This window comes from Crotalus tigris, unplaced genomic scaffold (genome assembly GCF_016545835.1).
Source record: "Crotalus tigris isolate CLP2741 ecotype Arizona unplaced genomic scaffold, ASM1654583v1 scf7180000019161.1078591, whole genome shotgun sequence".
In the NCBI taxonomy this organism is placed as follows: Eukaryota; Metazoa; Chordata; class Lepidosauria; order Squamata; family Viperidae; genus Crotalus; species Crotalus tigris.
Window position 1 is genome coordinate 389,910 of NW_024097408.1, and position 27,356 is coordinate 417,265.

A 27,356-nucleotide genomic window follows, 5' to 3' on the forward strand; every position below is an offset into this window, starting at 1 on the left:
AGTAACAGATGCTAGGAAAAGTATTTGACACCAAAATAAAAGAATCTTTAAATTTTTATTTTAAAAAAATCACAGTGCTTCAGGGAAGTCATTGCTGTTAAACAAACATACTCCCATATCCCTGAGTTTGATATTAAGTTTGTTTTCTCCCCATATTAACATAAATCATAGTTCCACTGAAATTAATTTTCTGCAAGTCAGAAATTATTGTTCAAAACCAACATTTCTCAGAGCAATTCAGAACAAAAAATTCAGAACAAAAGCAAAGACAATAAATATTGACAATATCACATCTGAAAATTTCATCTATCCATCGGAAAATAGGAATAAAATAAGATTTGAGTATTTATTTAATCTCAAGTGTAAAATCGGAGGAAAGAAAAGTTCATCTTGGGTGAAAAGAAAAAAAAATCAAGTGTTGCTCAGGGCTTGAAGAACAGGGGTTCTCACCAAGGGCATGACTTTTCTTGCCTTTGATGGCAGGTATCTGAAGAACGCCCTTTCAGAAATATTTTTGACAACTGGCAGGTTTTAGAGGAAGTAACTACTTCATACTTCTTCAGGAACACTTGACAAAACAATTTGGCATACTGTGATCAAATTTTGCAATTCACTCCGAGCACCGAAGATTAGAGTTGATTTCTGCTAATTCTTAATTAGCTCCAGTCATGGCTACTAAAAAAAAAGTCCCTTTAGATTTAGCCTAGGTGGAAAGTCACAAAGGCCTTTAAGTGCTAGCAGTTCAACCCAGCATTCAGTCTTCTGCAAACATGATTCATCATAAGAGCATTGCCACTGGTGCACAAGGGTTTGTTTAGTCAAGTTGCAAGTCAAATATCTCCTCCTGGGCTACAATGTTCTCCTATAAAGAAAAAAAAACATGTTATTATAAAGAATAGCCATTTCCATGCCACCATTAAGCCCTGCTTGCTTGCTTGCTTTCTTCCCTCCCTCCCTTTTCTATTGTGTCTTGCTCCAACTCTGACAACAGACAGAATTGTGACATATAGTATGGGAGACCCTCTGGCTTTAGAAGACAAAAAAATGGCCCAGTATATTTGCAGTGATGTAATTACATCACTGTTATTCCCTTAATATTAAAATGTAGTCCCTCAGCCACAAGAAAATATCCCTTTATAATTATATAAATATAATAATGAAACTTTTCTCCTTTTTTGTAGGAAAAAATAATTGTCAGCTGCTATCCAGCAACACAATTGTACTTGATAATACAGGGATAGAGAACACAAGTACTATACATGTAATACAGGTTCTCTTCTAGCATAGAACTAAGATGCTCTTATGGTACTCTATGAGCTTTTAGTTGCAGCTTTTAGACAATGTATAATTCTTCAGCTAAATAAGTGTTTTATTCCAATTTTGTAACCCTCAAAAGCAGACAACTTGCAGAACAGATGACTGTTTTTCCCAAAGTATTTAACTAGAACCTCAAGTATCTTAATTATATTTTGAGCAAAATATCAGTATTTTTTTCTTTTTCATTTTTGGGCTCCCCTTTTAAATGTAATCTGGCCTAGCAAGTAAAACTCAGGGAAACACATGTTTCTCCACATACCCAGCCACCTTGCTGCTGCAACCAAGGTATGAACATATCCATATATTGCAAACTATAGCCCATGAGGGTATGTACTGCGTGGCTGTTAATGCCAGCCACTTTCCTTGTGAGTTCCATAGTAAGGGCTAGCTTGGCTAGCTGAGGGCTAGAAACCCCAGGTGGGGTACGTGATGTGAAGGCTTCAGCCAGGTGAGTAAAGCTGCGGTAGGAGAGGCGGGAAATAGTGTTACGTAGCAGTGGGTCAGCTTCAATCTGCCAATGAAAGAAAATGAGATGAATGTCAAGAGTTCAAATATTAGAGGAACCTTTTTAAGAGACAACTGCAATTAGAAATGATTCACTGTGCCCCCGATAAAGAACTTTTTTTTTTGTAAAAAATTTTATTTTCAACTTTACAATACATAACAATCTTACAAATACTTCAGATAAAAAATAAAACAAATTGATACACACCACATTCGGTCTTGCCCGCCTATTTCCCTCCAAACCGCATCCCACCTCAAACCAACTTACTTCTTTCCCTCTTTTTCTTCACTCACCCCCTCTCCTCCTTCACCTCAACCTTCCTACTTACTTCTCACCTTCTTCTCCTCTCGATGCGGTCCAGGAGAAATGCCGGAGCAGTTCCTCTCTCAAAATTAAAACATTAATATTATATACAATAAGACTATTTCTACTTTATCTGAACTACTTAAACTTCAACCCATCCACCCCGTCCCCCCCCCCCGACTTCCCAGAGCAAAATACAGGATTATGCAAACATATTAAACATAATCTATTTAAGTTTACTAATTATACAATGAACAAGAAGGCTCCACATCCATTTGCACTACTCAGATGACCCTGAAGACACAGATAAGCCTCCAGGTGGCTTTAACAACTGGCTAAAAGAATGCAAATGAACTTCAAGAGTATAAATCTTTCCATTTCCCACCATCCAGTCAGAGCTGAAGAAGCTTCTTGGATGAGAAGTGAAACATCTTCAAAGAAAAACAAGAAAGTCCAGCTGCCTTGTGAAAAAGCATCTTTGGGATAACTATGACCTGGATGACTGAGAATCTCCTTAGACACAGCCCCAAAAGAAACTAATGCCTAAATATTACCAAAAGAAATGCCCTAAGCTGCAATACTCCACATACCTAATTAAAAGTAAGTTCAATAGATCACAAAACAGAAAGGCAAGTGGGGAGATTCAGCTGTGCAAGTCTGTATACACTTGTTAACTTTGTATACACTTGTTAACACAAAATCTGAGGAACCTTTACTCCAAAAATCTGCCCAGTTATTTTGAGATAAGACGGTTAGGCTATACATTTTATAAATAAATAATAAAAATAAATGCAGTCAAAACAGAAATATCATAGACAACAAGGCTTATTTGAAGACTTGGAAAAAATCTAAGATTTACAAAACATATTCAGAAAAAAAAAACCTGGAGGAATATCTTTGGCATAGGGCTAATTCCACACAGCAGCCACAAAATACTCAGTACTGGTTCTGCAGTTTGAATGTTAGTACTTTATGCGGTAATTCTTTGTTGCATATATACCTTTTTATTGAAGACAGCAGCCTGCTCTTCTAGAAGGGTAACCAACTTCTGAAGAATTTGTTCTTTCTGTTTCTCATCCAATTGTTCTGGCCCTTTTTCCAAGGCAACTGAGAAAAATGTATTATTTTGATTCCAAAATATAAACAATATTTCCCTGAAAGAACAGTCGTCAGTTTTAAGCCACATAGATGTTAAAGTGATGGCATGTATGTTGTAAAATCATTCCACAAATACTAGTACAATTTTATAATGTCAGATGCATCATAAGATATGATGGAAATATTTTATTCATATCATTTTGTGATAATACCAAAATGTTCTTGTCATCGTTTGATCCCTATCCTCCTGTGGCTACCTATTCCTGAAAGGAAGACTATTCCCCCCCAAATCATTTAGATAAATTGAATTAAATTAAATTAATAGTTTAATTTAAAATAGAGGAATCTGTTTAAATTTGTAAGATTGTTATAAAAGGAGATAAATTGTTTCATCTAAGCTTCATTTTTCAGGTGGAGAGATTGTTTTAAATTTAGAGTCATCCTTCCTTCCATATGATCCAACATGTACTTCCTCTAATCTGGTACCTTCCATATGTGTTGGCCAAAAGGTGGCTGGAATTTTTGAAAATTAAAGTCTCATCAAAACAGGAAGGTGACAATACAGTACAGAAAAAGCTGAGATACCTGATTCAGAGATCAAGAAGGGATTTCTGTGTTATCATTGTTTATAAACCCAGAGTTTTTGGATGAGGCAGCTTCAACACACAAGAAAAAAAAATGCAGTACCTGAATTGCCAGAGATTGTGTCTGTGGGAATTGTAATCTTTGGATCTTTGGGAGAAACTGAGCTTTTTGCAGCTGTAGGGCTGACCCGTTGTTGGTGTTTCACCAAGTAATCTAGTTTCTGAGCAACCAAAGTATAAAACTCAGCACCCTCAGCTTCACCATCTGGAATAAAGAATGCAAAATTATTCAAGCAAGGTGCAAAAAAAAAAAATCAAATCCTGTTATTAAGGAAGTTACAGAAATAAGATGAACAGTAAAACATTAAAAGGTGAATACAGTACTGTACTAACATGATAAAAGTACAGATTCTATCAAATCAAGTCCAATTCATAGTAATACCTGAATAAGTCTGTATAGTTTTGATAGAGCAATATGGAAGTATTTTTACATTGCTTACTTTTGGGATGTTTTTTATTTCCTATTTTACTTGAAATGTCCTGATAGGCTACTATCAAGAACTAAGCAGGTCTGCTCCTATCTTAGCTTTTTTTTTTTTTTAATAAATACATTTTTATTGAAATTTTTTTTTAAATTTTACAAAAACAAAACAACCCTTCCCCAAACCTCCCCAGCCCTCCCATTCCCTCCCCCGACCTTCCCAGAGCTGAATATAGGCTTAATTAAAATTTCTTCAAAAAATCTTTAAAAAGATATAAACCATGAATAAATCTAAATACATTAATTAAACAAATTATAAAATAATTAACAATAATATATATAGAGAAAAACATAAATACCAAGAGAAAAATACTTAAAAGGAAAAATAATAAAGAGAAAGAAAAAAGAAAAAGATAAAAGAAAGTATAATAAAAGTAAAAAGTAAAAATAAAAAAAAGTAAAGTCTATAAGATATTTTAAATTTTAGATATAAGTTATTAAAAAACTAAATAATATTTTTATATCCAACTTATATTGTATAAAATCTATCCATTTTTTTCCATACTGCAAAATACTTCTCTTGCGATTGATCCTTCAAAAAAGCCGAAATCTTTGCCATTTCCGCCAAATAAGAAACTTTAAAAAACCATTCTTGCAAAGCAGGCAAAGATTCCTTCTTCTAACATTGCCCTACTAACAACCTTGCTGCTGTAATTAAATTTAACATCAATGTGGTCTCTTTAGTATCACAATCAGTAACAATACCTAACAAAAACAATTGTGGGGTAAATTTTACCCTCCTTCTAAAAATTCTTTGAATATTCCACCATATCTTAATCCAAAAAGCTTTTATATTTTTACACGACCACCAGATATGATAGTAAGTAGCATCCAAACATCCGCATCTCCAACATTTAAGCTATAAGTCAGGATACATGCGAGACATTTTTTGTGGATCAAGGTGCCATCTATAAAACATTTTGTAAAAATTCTCCCTTAAATTTTGGGCTTGTGTAAATTTGACATTCCTCACCCAAATAATTTCCCAGGTATTTAGTAGAACTGGTTCACCAAAATTTTGTGCCCATTTAATCATACATTCTTCGACTAATTCTGCTTCTGAATCCAATTCTACTAACACCCCATAAATTCTCTTAATGTGAGTTCGTCTTTGATCTTTTATTTGTTTTAACAAATTTTCATCTTCTCTAAGCAAACCCACATTACGATCTATCTTCCACCTATCCACTATTTGTCTATACTGGAACCATGAATAAATAATATTTTCTTGTGTTAAATCTTCCAAAGATTTTAACTGCCAATTTTTACCATCCCATCTAAGTAATTGTGTATAAGAGACACTATCCATCTTAACTCCTCTCCTTATTCCTTCTATCTCATGCCATGATATAGCCCATAATGGAATTTTAAAATCACTTCTATAATATTTCCTCCAAACCCGAAGTAAAGAAATCCTTATAATATGGGATTTAAAAACCCTATCAACCTTTTTATTAAAAATTAAATAGGCATGCCATCCAAAAAGTAAATCTCAACCCTCCAAGAGGAGTATTTCTACATTTGTTAAATTAACCCAATCACTTATTAATGTTAAAACCACAGCATCATAATACAATTTCAAATTCGGTACCTTGAGTCCACCCCTCTCACGAATGTCCTGTATAATTTTAAGTTTTACTCTTGGTTTTTTCCCTGCCCAGATAAATTTGTTAATACCTTTCCGCCATTCATTTAAATTAACCTCATTCTTTAAAATAGATATCATTTGAAATAAAAAAAGAAACTTTGGCAAAACATTCATTTTGATCGCCGCAATTCTTCCCAAAAGAGATAATTGCAACTTCTCCCAATTTTTCAAATCTCTTTGTATATTGACCCACAGCCTTTCATAATTATTTTTATACAATTTTGCATTAGAAACAGATAAAATAACCCCCAAATATTTTCCTATCTTAGCTTTTTGAGATCAACCAAACCAGCTAAGTATCACCATCTGCTAAGGTTATGGTAACTTGATTATTTGTCAAATAACTATATAACATTTGGGAAACACTGTATACTGTCAGGAAGAAGACTAGAGAGCCAGTTTTGTAACAGTATTGTAACCCTAGATTGAAAATTGATAATACAGAAATAATTGTAAAAGTCATTTCAATTAGAATTAGAATTATGTAAGAGAAAATAGTATTTTTTTCTGATGAACTTAAAGAGAAAATTCCATTTGGAGGGGATAATTTGGAAGAGGTGATTTTCACTTTTAAATATCAGAGATTTTGAATTCTATGCAGAAAGCAAGAGATGTTGAGGAAAATGTAAATAATTGGAAGAAAGGCAAGTGCAAGTGACAATGAGGTATGTGATTAAACAAATGTCACAATACATATTGAAGATGATACCATGTTGGTGCTACAGAGGTAAAATGTTCCAAGCAGTTTTGAATTTACTTGTTACAATAACATAAGAATTAAATTCCTGAACTAGAGTAGCATGGAAAGGGAAGGTCTGCCTATCTTTTAGATTATATAAACAGGTGTTGGATAAAAACACTGCAATAGAAAGATTCAGTTCAGACTTCCAATTCCGGGTTGTGCCGCTCCTAGTCGTACGAAGAGACTCGTCTCCTCATCGGCTAGCCTCCCTCCGCCAGAAGACCCGCATGCGGGTCTAAAGTCGCCCTGGAGGGTGCGACTTCCATTGAAGAGGCTTCGCTTGGCTGTGGAGAAGTGGCGGCTCCTCCAGCTGTCCAGGCCAACTCTGAGGGCTGACAGAGAAGATCGGCCAGTAAAATGGCCGATCACCTAGCCACTAGAAACCGCAAGTCAAAGAAAATCTAAGCTTGAAAACTCACCGTGGTGAATCCGGGTGAGATCTTTTTTTTTTCTTTCTCTCTTTATGCCTTTTTGCTTTTTTTTTGCCTGTAAGAGCCCTGTTGGAATTATTTCCCTGGCTTGGAAAGGCAGCTTCTACATGCTTGGGAAGAAAGGCGAGCAAAAGGATAGAACAAAGCTTTAAAGACTACGTTCTTTTAGATATATATATGTTTTGGGGTATTAGAAAAAGTTTTTCCCTAAGAATTCTACTATCAGTTTATGCTGTTGTATCTTTTTTTTTTTTTTTGAGTATTTCTTCCTCCACCTTTTCCTGAAAAAAATAGAAAAAAAAAAGGGGGGGGGAGAAAAAAAATGAATGATTTTTGAAAAAGACTTTTTTAGCTCATTGAGGACATCTACTGGTTAAAAGCTAATATTGTAACTCTTGTCTATTTAGAGATGGTTTTGGCCTTCAAACTGTTCTTCAAGAGAAAGATAATTTGATCCAGCTGAACAATTTTTAAAATGGAGTTGCACTCAAATCTATATTGTAAACTTATTCTGGAAAAGATCTACGAGGCTAAAGAAGAAATATGTGCTACAATGAAAGAGCTTACTACAGAATTAAGAGCCAGAATCTCTCCTTCAAACTTCACAATTGACTTTCAGACTACACTTGATTTTTCTATAAAACAGATTACACAAGAGGACTCAACTGAGAATAAAGAGAAATTGATTTTGCCTTATAAGGTGCTGAGGACCAGAAGAAACAAAGTCTGAGACTTCAAATGTTAAAGCAACAAGACTTTATGGTTAAGAGAATCAGAGGGCCAATGCAGAGGTCAAGACGGTTCTCACTGATCCAAATGATACTACAAGCAATAAAGAGAGACTTATCAGCTGGAAGGGAAGCTTTGCTATGGAAACCTGCTTGGCGTAAGAGGAAACCCAGAAGAAGACTGAAAAAAAGTGAAATTTAAAGTTTTATGTAATGGACTAAGGACTAAGATTATGAGTTAGATGTAAGAGAAACGGGCGACTAATGGAAGATGTATAAAGTTTATCTATATGAAAATCACTATTTTTAACAAGATGATTGATTTGTTTTATGTTCAATGAATTGAAATAATTTAAGGTTTGATGCTATCTTGTCAGCTTAAAGAGATTGATTGATTAGACAGGTCTAGAACAGAGAAGTAAGAGAAAAAGGGATGATTAATGGAATATATATTAAACTGATTAAGAATGTTTTTTTTTCTTTTTTAGGACGATAGGGTTACTTGTAAGAAAATTATTATGTAATGTTGAGTCAATCTAATAAGATGATCTGTTTGTTTGATATCACAAATGTTATTAGTTATGACAATTGGATGTAATTTGAATTCTGTTTAATGGATCGAAATAACTTAAGGTTTGATTTTCTTCTGTCAGCTTAAAGAGATTGATTAATTGATGGACTAGATATGTATAGGTTAGATTAATATTTTATTTTAACTAAGGGATATTAGTGGAAGAAGAATTAAATAAGATTTATGATAAAATCAAGGAATTAGAATATATTTGGAAGGGATACCCAAATTGATAATGTTTGTACTTAAAGCTAATTTGATTATGGTAATGTAAATTTCTAAAGCTTTAAAAACAGGTATAGGTTGAATAAATTTAAGCTAGAATTGGACTATTTTAAATAAATTATGTTACCTAAGGGGGAGAGGGAATACTAGATGTATTGATTGAATTATGTATATATGTTTTGGTTTTGGATGTTTGTCTACCCTAATACCACGGTGTGTCTTGAGCACTTTGTTTTAAAAACTAAAAAAACCAATAAAATTTATTTTTAAAAAAAGAGAGAGATTCAGTTCAAGTTCACCTTAACTACAGAAGCTGCCTGGATGACTTTGGACCAATCATTCTCTCTCAGCCCAACCTAATTCATAAAACTATTGTTGGGAAAAAATGTAGGAGGAACATGTGCTTATATATTATCTTGAGCTCTTGAATGGGCCTGAGTTCTAAATCTAACAAAATAAATGTTTATTTTAACAAAGGATCACTCTGTCCTGAGTGCAGGATATCCTATTATAAAAATATATTTAAGGTGGGAAGTGATTGTAAGAATATCTTAATATTGGAGTAGGAATGTTATTTTTACATTATAGCTTATCATTTGGGGAATCTAGTGGTTAAAAAAAAGTTAAATGAATATTGTCAGGAGGAAATTCAACATTTAGGAAATACTCAGAATTTTTGAATGACTTCAGATTTGCCTAATTACTACTAGTATTGCCAAGTACGAGCTTCACCAGGAAAGCAGTAGGAGGTAGAGGTAGAAAGGATATACTTGAAATTGAGGGAGAAGATTGCCTAAGTATAACCTCCTCAATCCAAGAATTTGATCCTTCCACAAAAATCTTTCCATCAGTGCCCTAATTTAGGGAGTAAATCAAATTTGTTTTTATTCTTAGTCTACAGACAGAATTACTTGTAGCTCAAGATTTCCTGAAATATCCGTAATTAGCACCTATCCAATCTTGCTATAGAACAAATATTTTAAAGATTTTTAGAATATTAGAGGTTATACATTTTATTTACAGATAGTCCTCGCCTTATAACCACAATTGAACTTCACAGTCTCTGTTACTAAGCAAGACAGTTAAGTGAATTGTACTTCATTTTACAATCTTTTTGCCATGGTTAAGCAAATCACTAAAGTTGTTAAGTGAATAATGTGATCATTAAGCAACCCTGACTTCCCCCATTGACTTTGCTTGTAGAAGCTCCCTAAGAAGGTTGCAAATGACAATCCCAGGACCTAGGATGCTGCAACCATTGTAAATATATGCCGATTGCCAGGCACCCAAAGATTGAGCATATGTCTGTGAGGATGTAATAAGTACGAAAACGTCATGTCACTTTTTTTCAGCTGCTGTAAATTTAAACCATCATTAAACAAATGGTTATAAGTCAAGGATTACCTGTATTTCTTAATTTTTCTAGCTGGGTTACGGGCACTGAGTCATGGGGGCAACACTTCAAATGTTAGGGTTGGTGGAGGAATTACAATTCTTAAGCAAATACAAAGGCTTAAAACTGCTTTTTTTTGTGCATCATTCTGTGAAAAAAAAATGTAAAAATTGAGTATATGCAGAGAATGATCTGAACTGGCCTTCAAATAGGTTATGAAAAGTGGGAGGGACTTCTACCTTGATCTGAGTGGGCTAAGAAGGCCCTGAGGGCTGCATCCAGCCTGGCAGCAGGAAGTTCCTATTGCTTCAAGAAAGTACTGCCTGAGCAGGGGGTTGGACTCGATGACCTCCAAGGTCCCTTCCAACTATTATTATTATTATTATTATTATTATTGATCATTGCACAGTCAGCCAGATGTTCAGACTGGATTTGGCATTTTGTCTACCTATCGAGTCCTTACCCAGGACTTGGGATAGGCAGATGTGGATGTTTGATGGTATTACAGATATCGTTGCAGGATGGAAGCAGTTCCTAGTAAGGCCGCCTTTTGCAATTGACTAATAGCAAATTTGTCAATGTCAATGGTGTTCAAGTGGTGCTCCAGTTGTTTTGGGATTGCACCCAAGGAGCCTATGATTATTGGTACTACTCTTGCTTACTTTTGCCACAGTCTTTCTATTTCTATGTCTTTGTATTTTGTTATCTTCTCCAGTTCTTTCTCGTCTATTCTGCTGTCTCCAGGCACTGCCGTGTCCACTATCCAGACTTTTTTGTCTTTCTTATTGACAATTGTTGTTGTTGTTATTATTATTATTATATTAAAAAATAAGCACTTATAGCCCAATGTGGTATAATGACCATAGCAATCATCTTGGAGGCGCACAGACTCAAATCTTTGTTCAAAATGAACATTGGAAAGATAAAACATAACGTTATCTAATTCCCATCCATCCTTCCAAGCGAGACTTGAGCATCATAATAAAGAAACAAGGAGAAAACAGAGTAAGTAGCAAAGCTTTGTACTGCCTGTTGTTTGGGCCTCTTCTGGTTCAGCTGCCTGCTTTTTACAATAGCAGGTGACGAGAGGCAAAGAGTCAGGCCGCCTGGGGAGAGCATTGGCGTCAGGTATCTCCGCTGAAACAGCTGCAGTCTTCTTCTTCAGGAGGCCCTTGAAGGAGAAATGGCGCTTGCGATGGGTCCCCTCAGGTCCTGCCTTAGATTTCTTTGAAGATTCTCCAGGGGAGAGCAGATTGTCTGAGGGTCCTCGAGAACTGGACCGCTTCTGCAACAGGTACTTGATGCTAGTGCGGAAGTTATGTTTTTTCCCTTCCACACAGTTACTTCCCTCATGGGCAGGGCTGCAGGCAGGACACTCCGGAAAATATTCCACGGGGGACCTGTGGACAGAAGAAAGCACACTGAAAATGAGAACCATGATCTGTTGTTCTATTCCCCAACCTCCTTGGTTGATTTTTGTCATTTTTTTTTCACATATTTCTTCACTCATTCCGAAAGAGGTATCTCAGAGCAGCCAAGCCAAGTGACTTCAGGAAACTGAAAGTGATAAAACTGTTTGTGAAGAGCAGCAGAACAACACATATAATAAAAGGGTGGGGAAATTATTTTTAAAAAATGAAGCTAGGAAGATTAAATATTTGAGGTAGGGGAAAAACCTCTAGCCATATAGTATTAAGCCCACACATCGTCAAGCTGCCAAGCTTGAAAAATACCGCTCTATTTATTTCCTTCCTTTGCAAGTAAGCCGAATCTTCAACTGCAAAGCCATTACCTGGACATGTAACTTTGGGGGTCGTGGTAGCCACGGCCCACATGACCTGGGGCCCCATCCTCTCCTCTATTTAATGCTCCTTGCAAGAATGCTTCCAACACCAGCCGTGTCTCTTCAACCACTTTCCTCCTATGGGGCACTGGACTGCCAGCCATGAGCTTAGAACTATGCACTTCAAAGCAGAGAAGACTCCTTTCCTCTTCGAAACTATCATCACCTCTGAAAGAAAAAAGGAAATAAACCGACAGAAAATACTGTATTAGCCTTTTGTTTTGCCGGTTACCTTTTTTCATCATCCCTTGCCCCTATTTTCTCACTCTTTCCCTGGACAGTCCTTAACACACCAGTCATGTTCCCGAGTTCCCTCCTGAATTTGCAAGAACCTTATTCAACTGCCTGCCTGAAGTCAAACATATCTATTCTTCCATCCTGTGGGATCCAGAATCAAATCATGCTATAATCATTGCTGTGCAAAACAAAAACAAATACACATACTCAGTTAACAACACTTAAATCACTTTCAATAGTTGGTAGGGAAAAAAAACCCTTCCTTGCTCCACATATAATATTCTTCTTTTAGGATTTTTATTTATTTCCTGTATTTTTACCAAGGCAGGAAACATAATTTGGTTTGATTTTATCTTCACAGCTTTCATATTAGTCAGTTTTGTGATCAAATGGGAGATCTGGACCTAGGTCTCTCCAGTCCAACCATCTAATCCTGTGTTTCTCAACATTGGCAACTTTAAGATATGTGGACTTCAACCCCCAGAATTCCCCAACCAGCATACTAGCTAGGGAATTCTGGGAGTTAAGTCCATCTACATCCCTGTATCTTAAAATTGCCAAGGTTGAGAAACACTGCTCTAGCCAATACATCTCTTCTTTTGCCTCCTTCATCTATTTCTTAAAATCTCCTTTACAATTCAACCCTGTCACCATAATTCCTACTCTTTCAAAACGGCAGCAATAAATCACATTTACAATACCCGGAACTGGTGTTGTTGTTTTTTTATCCAATCTTTCGATTCTGATTTTCAGATCCCTAAGTTCTCAGTTTCAGTCTGAAACTGAAATTCAACTTTAAACGCAACCTCTTGAAAGAGGCAAACCGAAATGAGTCCGGCGGGATTTCTAGGGAAGAGCAGACAGGATGAAACCTGTATTTCTAGCTTCTTCTCCCGCGGCTCATTCATTGCCTCTCCCGGCCCGAATCTCTTCTCCCACACTTTGCCTCTCCCCTTCCTACTTTGGGATAAAGAATTCCGTTTCAGGATTGACTACGATCCCCAAGTCATCACTCTTCCCAGGAGAATAGATTTAACCCACATCCACTAGCGTAGAAAAAATGTCTATCTACTCAGCCCGAAACGCTCCCCACCTTCTTCAGAAAAGTTCCTCTTGAAGTTTGCCTTACCGGTCTGCGCATGCGCCCATCGTTCTCCGCTGCTACGTTGCAGTTTCTACAAACTTTCATTCCTCGGTCTTCCGTGAAAAGAGGCTAGACTGAGAGCCTGGAGTCTGCAACCCTCGTACACGGCTGCAGCCAAGGATGTATGCAAACCATCTGCGCTGTATCCCTAGGATTAATCCCCCCACCATCACCCACCGATTGCCCCTCAGGAACTGAGTCGCTATTGCAATGGTCAAAGCTGGAATCAGCTAGAAGCAATCAGGGAATTTTTTAAAAAAAATTCACCATCAGGAAGATAAAATAATAAATCGAATTGAAGATGTCTATAGATGGGATTTTCTGATTAAATGCAAAGGCTGATATGGCACAAGAGAAAAGATGTCTTCTGTTAATTGAGTTTGGAAGTATGTGGAATATGTAATTGAAGGGTATTTTAGACATCCTAAAATAATATGTTATATTAATTTTCAATCTTTTTTCCATAAGGAGGAAAGGGAATCTTTGGCTGTGCCCTAATCTGTTGTTGTTGTTGTTAAGAGATGCATATGAGATAGGACATGCAATCTGACTAACAAAGCCATTCAGGGAACTTCATGCCCAGCTAAGATTTATTTTGAATCTTGTCTCTAGTTTTTCTAGCCTTTTGCAATCTGAAGAAGTGCGGATTTCAATTTTGGGAGTTGAAGTACAGTAGTGGCCAAAATTGTGGAAACTGTTTGGGAAAAGTGTATATTTGAGGTTTGATGGCTAATAACACCACTTTTTTAATAGTGCCATAAAATTATATATAAATGGAAAGATAATTTAATCAGTAATGTAATGCAATAACTTTTATGAAGGATTTTCTATTAGAATAGCAGTTATAAAGAAGAAAAGTGAAACATGTAGAAAAAATGAGACATACAAAAATTATCACCATGTCAGTTAATACTTAGTTGGGTAATCTTTAACATGAATTACAGTCTTACATCGTCTTCCCATGGAGTAAACCAAGTCCTTTAGTTCTCCAGCTGTTAGAATGTGAAACCAAGATTAAATGATTGCTTCTATTAATTGGGTTTTATTGCTGGGTCACTTCTGACTAACACATTTCTTTAGTCAGCTCCATAGATTTTCAATTGGGTTAAGGTCTGGGCTATTCCCAGGCCATTCCAACAGTGGAATATGATTATCTTGAAACCACTTTTTGCACACAGCAGTAACATGACATGGAGCTGAATTCTGTTGCAATATAAATGCTTCATTGTCTTGGAAAATATCATATGCGGAAGGCTTCAGTTTGGGCTCAAGTATTTCATTAATGTATTTTTGGCCATTTAGATTCCCATTAATCACACAAATTCTGCCCACACCTTTTGATGTCATACAATCCCAGATCATAATACTGACTGGGTGTTTCACGGTACATGTAATGCAATCAGGATGCAAATCTTCTCCGATTCTTCTCCTTACGTATTTTATGCCATCACTACCAAACAGGGAGATCTTGGTCTCATCACTCCAAATAACACTGTCCCATTGTTCCTCTGTCCAGGTAATGGGTTTTAGCCCAGTTTAGTCTTTTCAACCTTTGAGAGATAAAATTGGCTTTTTTTGTGGAATTCTAGATTTTAGGCCAAATTCCTGCAATCTGTGCCAAACAGTCCTTGCATTCAACTTCACACTGCATAGTGCCATTTCATCTTGTATATACCCAGATGATTTTCTTCTGTCACATAGACACAGTCTCTTAATTCTTCTATCACTTGCTGTTGTGCATCTTTTCCTGCCTTTACCAGTGTGGTTTTGTAGTGACTGAGTCACCTCATATCTCTTCAGAAACTTAGAAATGCCACCTTTGGTTAAGTTTCCACCAATTTTTATTCTAATTTCTTTATAACTGTAGCCTTGTTGACTTAATAATACTATTTTACATTGCTTTCTGGGCAACCAGTCAACTTTAATTTTATTACATTTTAGAAGCTCATTAAATGAAAAAACACAAAAAACTCCAACCAACTTGATAGCGATCACATAACACAATGACAAATGTCCTCCTCTCAGCTTCAATACATGACATCAATAACTGAATCCTGCTGTGATCTGATTGGCTCATTGCCAAAACAAGATGACACCTGATTGGCTCTCTAAATACTCATGTTCATTGGCTACAATCAGACGAAGGAAAGCTACCTGATACCAACTTAAGCAAGTTGTGCTTCCTTTTTCTGGTTATTTGGTTATACCTTTTCATAGAATACAGATAATTGAACAAACTTTGCTGCATTACATTCTTGATTAAATTATCTTTCCATTGATATATAACTTTATTGTACTACTCCAAAACAAGTGGTGTTATTAGCCATCAAACCTCAAATGTACACTTTTTCCAAAAAAATTTCCACAATTTTGGCCACTATTGTACACACATCTTCAATCTGCCCTGGCCGAGAGACACTGTTTTGCTGCATCATAGAAGACACAGACAATTTTACAGCTCTCTCACCCATCAGCTTGCTTTCAAAGGATGGGAAGAAGAAATACTTCCCCTGTATAGAATACTGATTTTTTAAAAAGATGGGTTATATCTTTCTGAATAATATTTATTAGCCACCTAGGATTGAGCAACATAGGATTCTCCCCGTAAGAACCACACTTTGGATTCCACTTCCACAATGTGCCACAAGCTCATGCTTGCTAGTGCAGAGTTAGTCATAGGAGAACTTCTTTTGATCCTGGAACTATTTTATGGAATTATTTATTTCATAGATTTTTATGATTGCCCCTCTAAAATATATGACCCTAAATGGCTAACAACATTAAAAGGTGATAGTGATAACATATACAAAAAATATAAAATGCATAGCAGCTGAGAAAATTGTAAAAGCAATAATTATCATTCAGTATGAACAGGAAAGGGCTTCTCTGCACACAAATGGCTGCACAAAGCCAGGTCTTTGCAGGTTTTTAGGTTTGTATTTGTCCAATGCTCTTTGATACCTTTTAAAGTTGCATCCATTAATATATTCCATTTTATGTTTATCTAGATATAACCTGAGATGAAATGCCAAATAAGGTTTTAGTGTTGTAAATAATCTATTTTTTAAATTATTTTTGTAAGGTTCCTGGCCCTTAATTTAAATTTGAGATACCATTAAAAGTCTAATCCTAAATGGAGGAAACGGTGCTTTAATTGATCAAATAAAACAGCTGGATGGCAAACAATTTGGAACACTGGCAGAGTTACGTCCAGAAATGCCACACCTTAGAAAGTTAGTAGCATTGCTTTATAAACTTTGTTAGCCAATGAAAATCAGACAGCCATTCCTGTACACTCCCTTATTCCCTCCTTCAGTACATCCCATCCATGTACGTTTCCCACACTTGCATGAAATTTGTCCTTGACAGAAATGCTAATTACAGAAGTGAGATGGCAATAGTTAGGCTAAACAATTTCTTTTTCTTCCAATTACAGAACTCTTCATTTTCAATAAAGATAACTTCATATTCAAGGTGACTAAGAAAGTGATGGATATTATCTGAACAATGTGATACCACAGCAACTTTGACTAAGATGGTATAAGATGTAACAGATGTTTAGAGAAAACGATGGACAAGTGAAAGGGAATATTGGTAATTATATGCAATTTAAACTTTATCTACAATTTAGAGATAAAGACTATTAACCAAGTCTATAGAAATACATATCTTGGAAGGAATCAGTAAGGGAATTAACCTATTGACCTTGTATTCTTGGATTACCAGAATGTTTCTGACAAAATATCTCGCCAATGACAGTACAATTAGTTGTCACTGAGCAAAATAGGAACAGACGAAATTTTGGTAAACAGGGAGACATACATTTTTGTAGTTGGCTAATGATGCAAAGTTGAATCCTACTGTGAGTTTTGTATCCAGTTCTGTGAACCTCAATTCAGGAAGTACTCAGAAAAATTAAAATCAATTCCAGAGAAAAGAAAATGATCAAAATGATCAGAAACAAAAAATATAGATCATGAGTGCTGAAAACTGAAGACAGTTTCCTGACATTCTAACATAGGAAACAAATTAAAACTATAGTCAAGACCCTAAAATAGATCTAGAACAGGTAACATGTATAAAAAATTCCCAGACTTGTCTCCACTCCCATATAAGATGCAGATTTATTTTCAGGCAGAACTTGATTTCCTCAAAATATTAAGGGCAGCCCTAAAGATAGTCCAATGTTTAATTATACTTTATAGCTTTTAGAGGCTATAGTACAGTTTTGGGGTATATGGTAATGAGAAACCAATTTTAGCAATAAAGGGAACTACTCTAAAGCAACAGAGGAGACTATGAATAAATCCTTCCTTGACTTTCTTGCTTTGGGCAATCCTAATCTATTCATTTTAGAATGTGGAAAAGAGAGACAATTGATTTTTGAGAGAGCCATAGTGTACACTATTTTACATTAATTCTCCCATTCTAAACACTTCCCTCCAGTAAAATGCACAAAGAAAATCTACATTTCATCTATGGCAGCAACATCAATGAAAACCCCAAAGGTACTTTTCAAAAGAATAAGAGAGTTGGAAGGGAGATCTAGCCCACCCCACTGATCAAGCAGGAAACCCTATACTAGTGTTTCTCAACCTTGACAATTTTAAGGCATGTGGACTTCAATTCCCAGAATTCCACAGCCAGCATTGCTGGCTGTGGAATTCTGGGAGTTGAAGTCCACATGCCTTAAAATTGTCAAGGTTGAGAAACACTGCCCTATACCATTTCAGAAAAATGGTTGTTCAATCTCTTCTTTAAAATCTCCAGTGCTGGAACACACTCAAGTTTGGGAGGCAAATCATTCCACTGAGAAACTTTTGGGATGAGAAGCGAAATGTTTTCAAGGGAAAAAAAAGGTTCAGTTGCCTTTTGAAAAGCTTAAGTGTAATCCATGGTTGCCCTTGAAAGATTGAGAATCTCTATAGACATCAGGGAAAATCTTGTCCTGTTTAAGTCTACTGATTTGTATATTACATTTTAAATTGCATGTAGTCCTCGACTTACAACTACAATTGAGCCCAAAATTTATGTTGTTAAGTAAGACATTTGTTGAGTTTTGCCCCATTTTCCAAACTTTCTTGCCACAGTTGTTAAGCAAATCACTGCAGTTGATAAGTTAGTAATCCAGTTGTTAAGTGACTCTGGTTTCCCCATTAACTCTACTTGTCAGGTCGCAAAAAAGGTGATCATGTGACCCTGGGACACAGCAACGGTCATAAATATGAATCAGTTGGCAAACATCTGAATTTTGATCACATGATCATGGGGATACTGCAAAGGTTGTAACTGTGAAAAAGTCACATTTTTCAGTGCTGTTGTAACTTTAACAGTCACTAAACTGTTGTATGTCATGGGCTACCTGTACACATTAGCAATTGCTGCATACGTTCCTTTTAGTTGTGTTATAATATACATTACATTTAGTCTCAACAATTAAAAAATGCATATTTAATAAAACACTCATATTACAAAGTTTATGCTCAGCTGGACAAGTGAAATTTTATCTATTCAACAAATTCTTTTAAACTGTGAATTTTATTCTGATTTGAGACAAAGGAAGCTTCTGCCCTTTATTAAAATGTTCCCTGATGAATATCAGATTGTTATGTGCTCCTGGCTACTTTCCTTCGTGACCAGAGGCAAGCTCGCCTGACCAATAACCAGCCAAGACACAGTGAAAGTCTTTTGTTTCGTTTATTGCAATAAGCGGGGAGAGAAGCTTTCAAAGCTTAGTTCTCTCCAAAGTTTTAACCCAAAATATCTCCTTCTTTTATTCATCCCTATCACCGGCCGCTACAGCCCTCCTCTTTCCCCATTGGCTGAGGTAGTATGAGGTTACACTCTTTCCGTCCGCCTATACACATTTCCTGATAACATACTAAATCATATTCACATATACAATAAGAATAAGAAAAAATATTTTCTTATGGTTATTTTTAAACTCAGATATATTTATATCTCCATTTTACAATGTGCCTCTTTTTCTGTTCTCCATTCAACCTTCCTTTCTGGCTAGCCATTTCCTATAAAAAAACTATCTATTTTATGACTTTCCTCTTCCTTTCTCAGACCCAGCTATTTTTACCTCTAATGGTTATCTTACTTCCTTAATGTCTTCCTGACTTTCACCATCTGTATTTTTTTTACTCGTTTCCATTGTATTGTAGGTTTTAACTGTCTCTGAAGATTTATCATATTGATGTATATTTATCAAATCCCCCCTGTATTTCTGTATACTCTGATGAATCTTCATTTTTGGCTATATTAGATAACATAAATTGAATCTGTACATCTTCTCCAGAGATGTTTCTCGCTATTGACCTCAATGTTTTGGTGCAAAATGAAATACAGCAGGGTAAACATTGGAGACAAACACAACACATAATACATATCACAACTATAAACACTAGTCCTATAAATATTTGTTTTAACCATCCAAAATTGGGAAGCCAATTTGTTAACCAACTCCAATTACCCCACATATTTTCATACTTTTGTTCAGGAGCTTTGGCCACATTCCTGATTCCTTTTGCAATGTCCATTCTGCTTCATGATTATCATCTACCTTTAAACAACAGTTAGTGTAATTAAATTTTCCACATACTCCTCCCTCAGAGGCTAATATATAATCTAAAGCCATTCTATTTTGAATTACAATTTCTCTAATTTGTCCTACCTCAGTAGCCAGTAATTCTAGAGCTGTAGCTGTTCGATTAGCTATTACCTCTACCACAACTTGTAATCTTATTATTCCATTGGTCAAAGTATATAGCCCTCTATATCCTCCTATGGTCCACCAATTCCAGGTTACTGGTTGTAATTCTTTTATTATTCTATTTGTGGACCATACACCCTTCCAACTTTGTTCTGGGGCTTTAGCTATTTCTCTCTTTCCCCTATATTTTTTATATGAGGGGATTTGTATTTCATTATCCCTTTCATTTTCTAATAAAAAGAATTCAGGTATCACTACCCCTGGATAGCAGATTCCAGTCCAATTTGGGGGCAATGCTCGATATGCTCTTGACCCACATATCCAGTATTGACCTTTTCTTGCTGGCTGTCCCTTAGGAAAAGGTCCATTCCAATTGCCATCCCATCCAACTGGTGCTATAGTCATATATTGTCCTCCATGTGGCACAGGCATAGCCCACAAGGTTGTTCCTACACATCTATATACTTTCCCTTCCTTTGTACATTTATCTGTAGGCCATTTATAAATGTTCCAATATTCAGTGAATCCTGCAGTTAATGTTCCATTTATATGTCTCCAACCCCAAATCCATTCTGTTAACTGTTTTACTATACCCTCCTTATTCTGCTTTCTGCATAAGCATCCCAATCTTAACCTATTTGCTGCATAAGAACATTGTTTTTTAGTGTATGTTGTTTTAAGTTGAGTACAGTTTACAGGGCCTGTTGTAAGTGGAATCTTGTCATATGTGTGAGTCCAAATACATTGACTTTTCCCCAACATTTGGTTAAATTGAACACCTTATGCAGTTGTTCTGCAAATTCCACAAACAAATTTTTACCTTCATTTCCCAGGCTGTTCTGGTTTGTTGTCTTCAGTAATATTAGAAGTAGAATCCACCCCTCATGATTATTACACAGTATTTCACACCCACAAATTGATCCACAATTACAATAATAACAATAACAATAATCACTAGCTATTACAGAGGTAACACATCCACCACCTAATTCTTACAATGTACAATTCTACATTTTCAGTTTCTAATGGTATGACTTCTGACTTAATTATTCATTTTATTTGTAACAAACTTTTATTTCTCTGATGAGTCACCACCAACATCTTTGTTCTTCGTCTGGGGTCACCTGAAATTCTAATAAAGATATTCAAAATAGGTAGGGGTTCTGGTCCACTACCCATTCAAGTCCTTTTAAATGTGGCTTTCAGTCCTTGTCCTGGAATAACCGTCCACCCTCTTTCAGGTCCAGTCACCACCTTTGCTCATGTGTAGTGAGTCCAACCCTTCTCAGCCCTCCGGACAGCAGATATAACATAAGGAACTTCCTTTCTTTGGTTGTAGAAGTTCCTCCTTCCATTTACGATTCAGCACCCACTGTCCCGGCTGGATCTTATGGACTGGAAATTCCAAAGGAGTTGTTTGGGCCACCAAGCCTTCTTGTCAAAGAGAAGACAGAGACCCCAGTACTTGTTCTACATTTAGCTATTTGTCTCCCTCCTTTGGGAGCCTTAACCCTTTATTAACCCTTTTACATATCAAACATCCCTCTGTAACCCTTTGGGCTATCCCATAAATTCCAAAGGTAGCATAGAATTTCAAATACATTTCTACCTATGCTTTAATTCCCCAATGTTTCCCCTCATATAGTTTTTGGATCACCATTCTTGCAGTACCTTGTGATAACCACAGAATCCCCTTAAGACCATTTTTGTTGTTTGGTAATTATAAATCTTTATAGTTACCAAATCTGTATAATTACTTTATAAATTATCAATCCTTTTACTATCGATTTTCCTTTCCCCAACTATAATATATTCTAGATATTTTACCTCCTTTCATACCAATTGGGCTTTATTTGCTAGACACCCTCTTTCCTTTCTTCTGTCAAAAAGTTGCTTTCCCATTTCTTTATAATTCCCAGAATAAGATCTTACAAAATTGGGAAGCTACATAAAAATGTATTTGCTTCCACAGCTTAAAAGGGGAGGAAAGAAAAGAAAAAAAACCCCATTTGTCCTGTATCAGATAGACTACACTTGTCCATGGAAGCTCTATCAAAAATTGTCACATTTTTCTTTCTCCTCCCCCTTTCACCCTGATTAGATACCATGTTACAAAAATATAACTCAATAAACCTATTGTAAATAACACATTCAGGATTCTAAAAGGTAAAGCACATAGGCTCACCAATTAGCATTGAGCCAACATTTCTGGAATGCCTTTTGTCTCAGACAAATAACATTCAAATCACTCTTGTGGCAGCACATCAAAGAACGCCAGGATAGCTAAGAAGACAAAAGATTGTCTCCCCCTTCCCCCACTCACCAAACCAGACAGAGTAAAAATTTATACAAAACTTTTGCTTGAAACAGCCCTCAGGAGGAAAATTGCCTTAACATTTACAGAAGTGGCTTGCCAATACCTTCCTCCTAGGGTTGAACAAAAATAAATCAGCCCCAAAACACTCAGCCAACCCTCATGGCTAAAGCAGGATTTGAACTCAAATCCAGCCTTGCAGCCTGTGGCTATAACCCTGAAACCAAATTGGTTTTCTATAAAGATTTCCCTTCCCCTCCTTGGCTCCAAGGAAAAGGAAAACAAATTGTGCACACACAGTATGCAGCAATTAATCATCTTTTCTGCAGTAGCAAGGAGTCCCAAAGACACATATTTATCAGATGTTAAATAAAACATCATAAGATTGTTCCTTTGACAAGAATACCCTCAAATGCATTATTAAGGATAAATCCAAACTAAAATGCAAAGGAAAATCACTGAAGCATGCCACACATACAAAAACAGAATATCAGAGTTGGATGGGACATTAGAGGTCCTCTAGTCCAATCCCTTACTGAAACAGGAAACTCTATCCATTTCAGACCCTATCAATTTCTAACCTCCTCCCAAAAACCTCCAATAATGAAGCATCCACAATTTCTGGAGACAATTATCCCACTGATTAATTATCCTTACAGTCAGGAAATTTTACCCAATTTCTGTTCTTTAAAAACATACATACACACAAACAAACATGCAGACAGAAACTGCCTCCCCCCTTTCCTTTTTTTTCTTCTTCTTCTTTCTTCTTTTTTCTTCTTCCTCGTTCTGCATCTCTTACTTTTCCAAGGCAGAAATTCTTGGGTTAAAAAAAGTAACAAACTAAACATTTTTAAAAGGATTGCTCAAAAATTTCACCCCCCTTCAATAGTCCTTCCACCATGGGTTTTAAATCCATTCTTCCTTCCAATTTAATGTTATACTGTTTCTGATGTACAGCTTCTCCTGGTTATTTAAGAGTTACTTTTAAGGGTTTAATTTGAACCTTTCCCCTATTCCCCTCCTTGGCCCAAACTGAGGGGTTCACTTTTCTTTGAGCCTCCTCACTTAAGGCCATAATGTTTACCATTATTTCCCTTTCATTTCCCATAATAACAATCCCCAATTTACCAATTAAATACCTCCTGGCCAAATTGCAGCTCCCTTTAACCAATACAAAGTTCAGGTCCTTTTACTACTGTCTGGACCATAGCTGATTAAATATTGTTGCTTCTACTACATGTCCATAATTCCCTGATCCTTAATCTTCCCTTTCCCAATTTGCATTCCTGGAGGTAAAAGTTCAGGGTAAATCTGGTGGTCCAGAATCCACCAAGTACACCCTTTCCTCCTCCAGGGATCCAACCTTTAAGGTTTATTAGGGGTTCCTAAAAAGCTGAACCAAAAAACAGATTAGTCCCCTGACACCCCTAATCCTCAAAATTCACCAAATTTGCTAGTTCTTCCCCCTCCTTCTTCTTTTTTTTTTTTTAAATTTTTATTCATAATATAATTAAAACAACAATGGACAAACATGACATTCCAGAGTGAATTTTTCTATCAGTTCCTATCATAGTACAAAAAATTTTATACATTGTTCTTAACCTCTATATAAACCTCATCTTTTATACAATACAATTATATATACAATTATATGTACAGTTATGTATATCTTTTAATTCTACCATTAGTTTGAAGTCCGAGCAGTTCTTAATTCATACCAGCGGTAAAATTTGCCCCAGATTTCGAAGTATTCGTGTTCCGTTTTGTCTTTCATAATCATTGTAAGCCTGTCCATCTCAGCACATATTAAAATTTTATGCAGGATCTCTTCTTCCGTTGGGGTTTCCTTGTTCCTCCAATTTTGAGCAAAAACCAGCCTGGAGGCCGTTAAAATGTGTAGCATTAAATAAAATACGCCTTTGTCATGTTTTTGCGTAGTTAAACCTAATAGAAAGAGTTCTGGTTTTGGTTCTACCGCTTGCTCTAATATTTCTTCCAACCATATTTTAATCCTGTTCCAAAAATCACAAGCTCGCGTGCATTCCCACCACATATGATAGTAAGTTCCACTTTTCAAATTACATTTCCAACATTTAGGGGAGACTTTGGTATACATTTTAGACAATCTAGTGGTTGGGAGATGCCATCTATAAAACATTTTGTAAAGGTTCTCTTTGTAAGAGGTGGCCAAAGTAAGCTTCTTATTTCTTGCCCATAATTCTTGCCATATATGCAGATCAAAATTAAGACCAAAATCCTTACTCCAATTCAACATAGTCACTTTTACTTGTTCCTAGTACGTTGCCTGATCTAGCAAATAGTAGTATAATTTTTTAATCATTTTATCCTCCGACCCCAAAATTATTTTATCCAATTCTATTGGTTCTAATTTAATGCCTAACTCTTTTTTGTCTTTCCGATATCTTGCCTGCAGTTGCAGGTATGCCCACCATTCTAATTCTATCCCTTCATCGTGGATGGTTTTCCTGGATTTCAATTCCCCTCTTTCATCTAAAATATTTTTATATGTTATGATCTTGTCTAATTGAGTAAATTTTGGGTGTACATATATTTCTAACGGTGAGATCCAACTAGGTACTTGGGTATAATTTGGTTGCCAAATTTTTGTCCATACATCAATAAGAGCTTGCCTAATATAGTGACTTCGAAAATATTTATGTACTTTATATTTATGATCCCATAATATGGCATGCCATCCTATTTGTAGGTCATGGCCCTCCAGACACAATAGTCTCCTATTTTTTAGTAATATCCAATCTCTTACCCATACTAATGCTGCGGCCTGGTAATATTTCTCCAAGTCTGGAAGACCAAATCCCCCCCTTTCCTTTGAGTCCTGTAGTAATTTTAATTTAATCCTTGCTCTTTTTCCTTGCCAGATGAATTTACACATCATTTTATTCAAATTTTGAAAAAATTTCTTGTCTAATTTTATAGGTATACATTGGAACAAAAATAAGATTTTTGGCAACACATTCATTTTAATCACCGCAATTCTGCCCATAAAAGAGCTGTAGGTTAGTCCAAATATCAAAGTCTTTTTGAATCTGTTCTATTAACTTATCATAGTTATCCCTTCCCCTCTTTCTTCTTAAGGTACTCATTTTCCCAGTGTCCTTCCTCCTTACAAAAGGCACATTTAATTATTTATTTAAGGACTGGGGAAAATTTTTCTCCTAGAGATTTATATCCCCTGGTGCCAACTGGCTGTCCTCACCCCCAGCCTGCCTTACTGATTTCCTGATTACTCTTCCACATCTTCTTTACTGGCCTGTTTGCAATAATTGAGCCATGATTTTTATCTTACGTTTATCTCTCTCTTCTCACTTCGCATATACTTTCTGAGCCTCTTTTACTGCTAATAAACCTTCTATTGTTTTAGTTTTCCATCTGTCTAATTTCTGCATTTGTACCCTAATACCTTCCCATGCTTTCCATTGGTCCTAAAAAAATTTCTAACCTGTTTTCCTACTTCAATAGGATCTTCTATTAGTTTGGGCAATTCTTTCCTAGATTGCCTGATTTCAAAAGCTGTTAGGGGGAACAATCCCCCCCCCTTGGAGAGAGGTTTTCTCCTCTCTTGTCACCTTCCAAACTATAGGAACCTCAAGAAATACATAGCTTTCTACTTAACTCTTTCGCACAAAATAGCAGATCAGAGATCTCGCTTTTCATCCTGGCCAGGCATAAAACTTACCCCCAGCTCCTTTCTTTCTCTCTCTCTCTTTCTTCCATCTGATTATTTCCATTCTTTTAACACCTTCTATTGTCCTTCTAATTACTAAGAAACTACCCTTCTTCACCCTTTCTTGCTTTTACACCAGACACAAAAAATTCCAAATGCTTCACCCCAGGCAAAACAATCATTCTTATTTTCAAGAAGCTTTTTTCCCAAATTTCCCTTTTGGAATAAGACCTTGTTGTTTTGTATATTACTATTAGAGGGTCTCTCCCTCCCCTCCCCCAGGTTTTTAGAAATGAGTCAATACAAACACAGAGACCATTAAACATCATTTCCACTTTAAATCTCCACTTTTACTCTTTTAGGGCACTTGTAGCTTGTTCTCCAGGCAGTGGGGAAATACAAGGAGTGTTTCTGATAGACTTTAACCACTGCCTATCCATTCCCCATCGCTCCAAGCTAAGCTGAGAAGCCCAATTTAATTTATTGGCTGGCCAAACATGTACTTAGGCCAAATATATACTGTAATGTATCATCCTTCCTTTGTTCAAATGCCTTGTTTAAAGCATTGACTTAAAACACTTTAACATTCTCCCTAAGGGATTCCCATCTCCCTAAGGGGGTTCATTCCAGAATGTAAATACCTTTCCTCTTTTTCCTTATTGGCCGGCACACTGGCCGGGGAGGCGTCCCTCCTCTTCAAACTCTTATTGCCCATTAACACCTCTCTGATATACAGATACCCCTCTGGTATCTTACCTGTCAGGCTGAGTTGAAGTCCTTCCTTAGGTCGGCCGACTTTCCCTTAGGTTTTCACTGGGTCCTGGCTTTCATCTCGGGATCTCCAATTCCTCCTTGTTTGAGCAGGGGCAATCCGAACTTTAGGGCTGGGAAAAACTTACCCAGGTGCGCACTCCCCTTTCGAATATCCCCGGCTGCCAAAGATGGAACGGATGCAAATCCCGGACGAGCCCCCAAGGCTGTTATGTGCTCCTGGCTACTTTCCTTCGTGACCAGAGGCAAGCTCGCCTGACCAATAACCAGCCAAGACACAGTGAAAGTCTTTTGTTTCGTTTATTGCAATAAGCAGGGAGAGAAGCTTTCAAAGCTTAGTTCTCTCCAAAGTTTTAACCCAAAATATCTCCTTCTTTTATTCATCCCTATCACCGGCCGCTACAGCCCTCCTCTTTCCCCATTGGCTGAGGTAGTATGAGGTTACACTCTTTCCGTCCACCTATACACATTTCCTGATAACATACTAAATCATATTCACATATACAATAAGAATAAGAAAAAATATTTTCTTAT

The 27,356-nt window shown here is 36.3% G+C and overlaps 1 protein-coding gene across 3 annotated transcripts; it reads right to left on the reverse strand.

The window, feature by feature from the left end:
- Positions 1–36: 36 nt before the first annotated feature.
- Positions 37–13,318, reverse strand: BCL2L12 (BCL2 like 12). Of its 3 annotated transcripts, none has more exons than XM_039360199.1 (7): positions 13,260–13,318; positions 11,879–12,097; positions 11,116–11,486; positions 3,911–4,072; positions 3,126–3,232; positions 1,577–1,828; positions 37–862 (listed from the first exon to the last, which is right to left on the reverse strand). In XM_039360199.1, the coding sequence occupies exons 2-7, from the start codon at positions 12,031–12,033 to the stop codon at positions 815–817; spliced, it is 1,095 nt and encodes a 364-aa protein (XP_039216133.1). In that variant the 5' UTR covers positions 12,034–12,097; positions 13,260–13,318; the 3' UTR covers positions 37–814. The 3 variants fall into 3 exon arrangements, with proteins under 3 accessions (XP_039216133.1, XP_039216130.1, XP_039216132.1); XM_039360196.1 differs by having other exon boundaries at positions 11,113–11,486; XM_039360198.1 differs by lacking the exon at positions 13,260–13,318 and adding an exon at positions 13,208–13,254 and having other exon boundaries at positions 11,113–11,486.
- Positions 13,319–27,356: the final 14,038 nt, after the last annotated feature.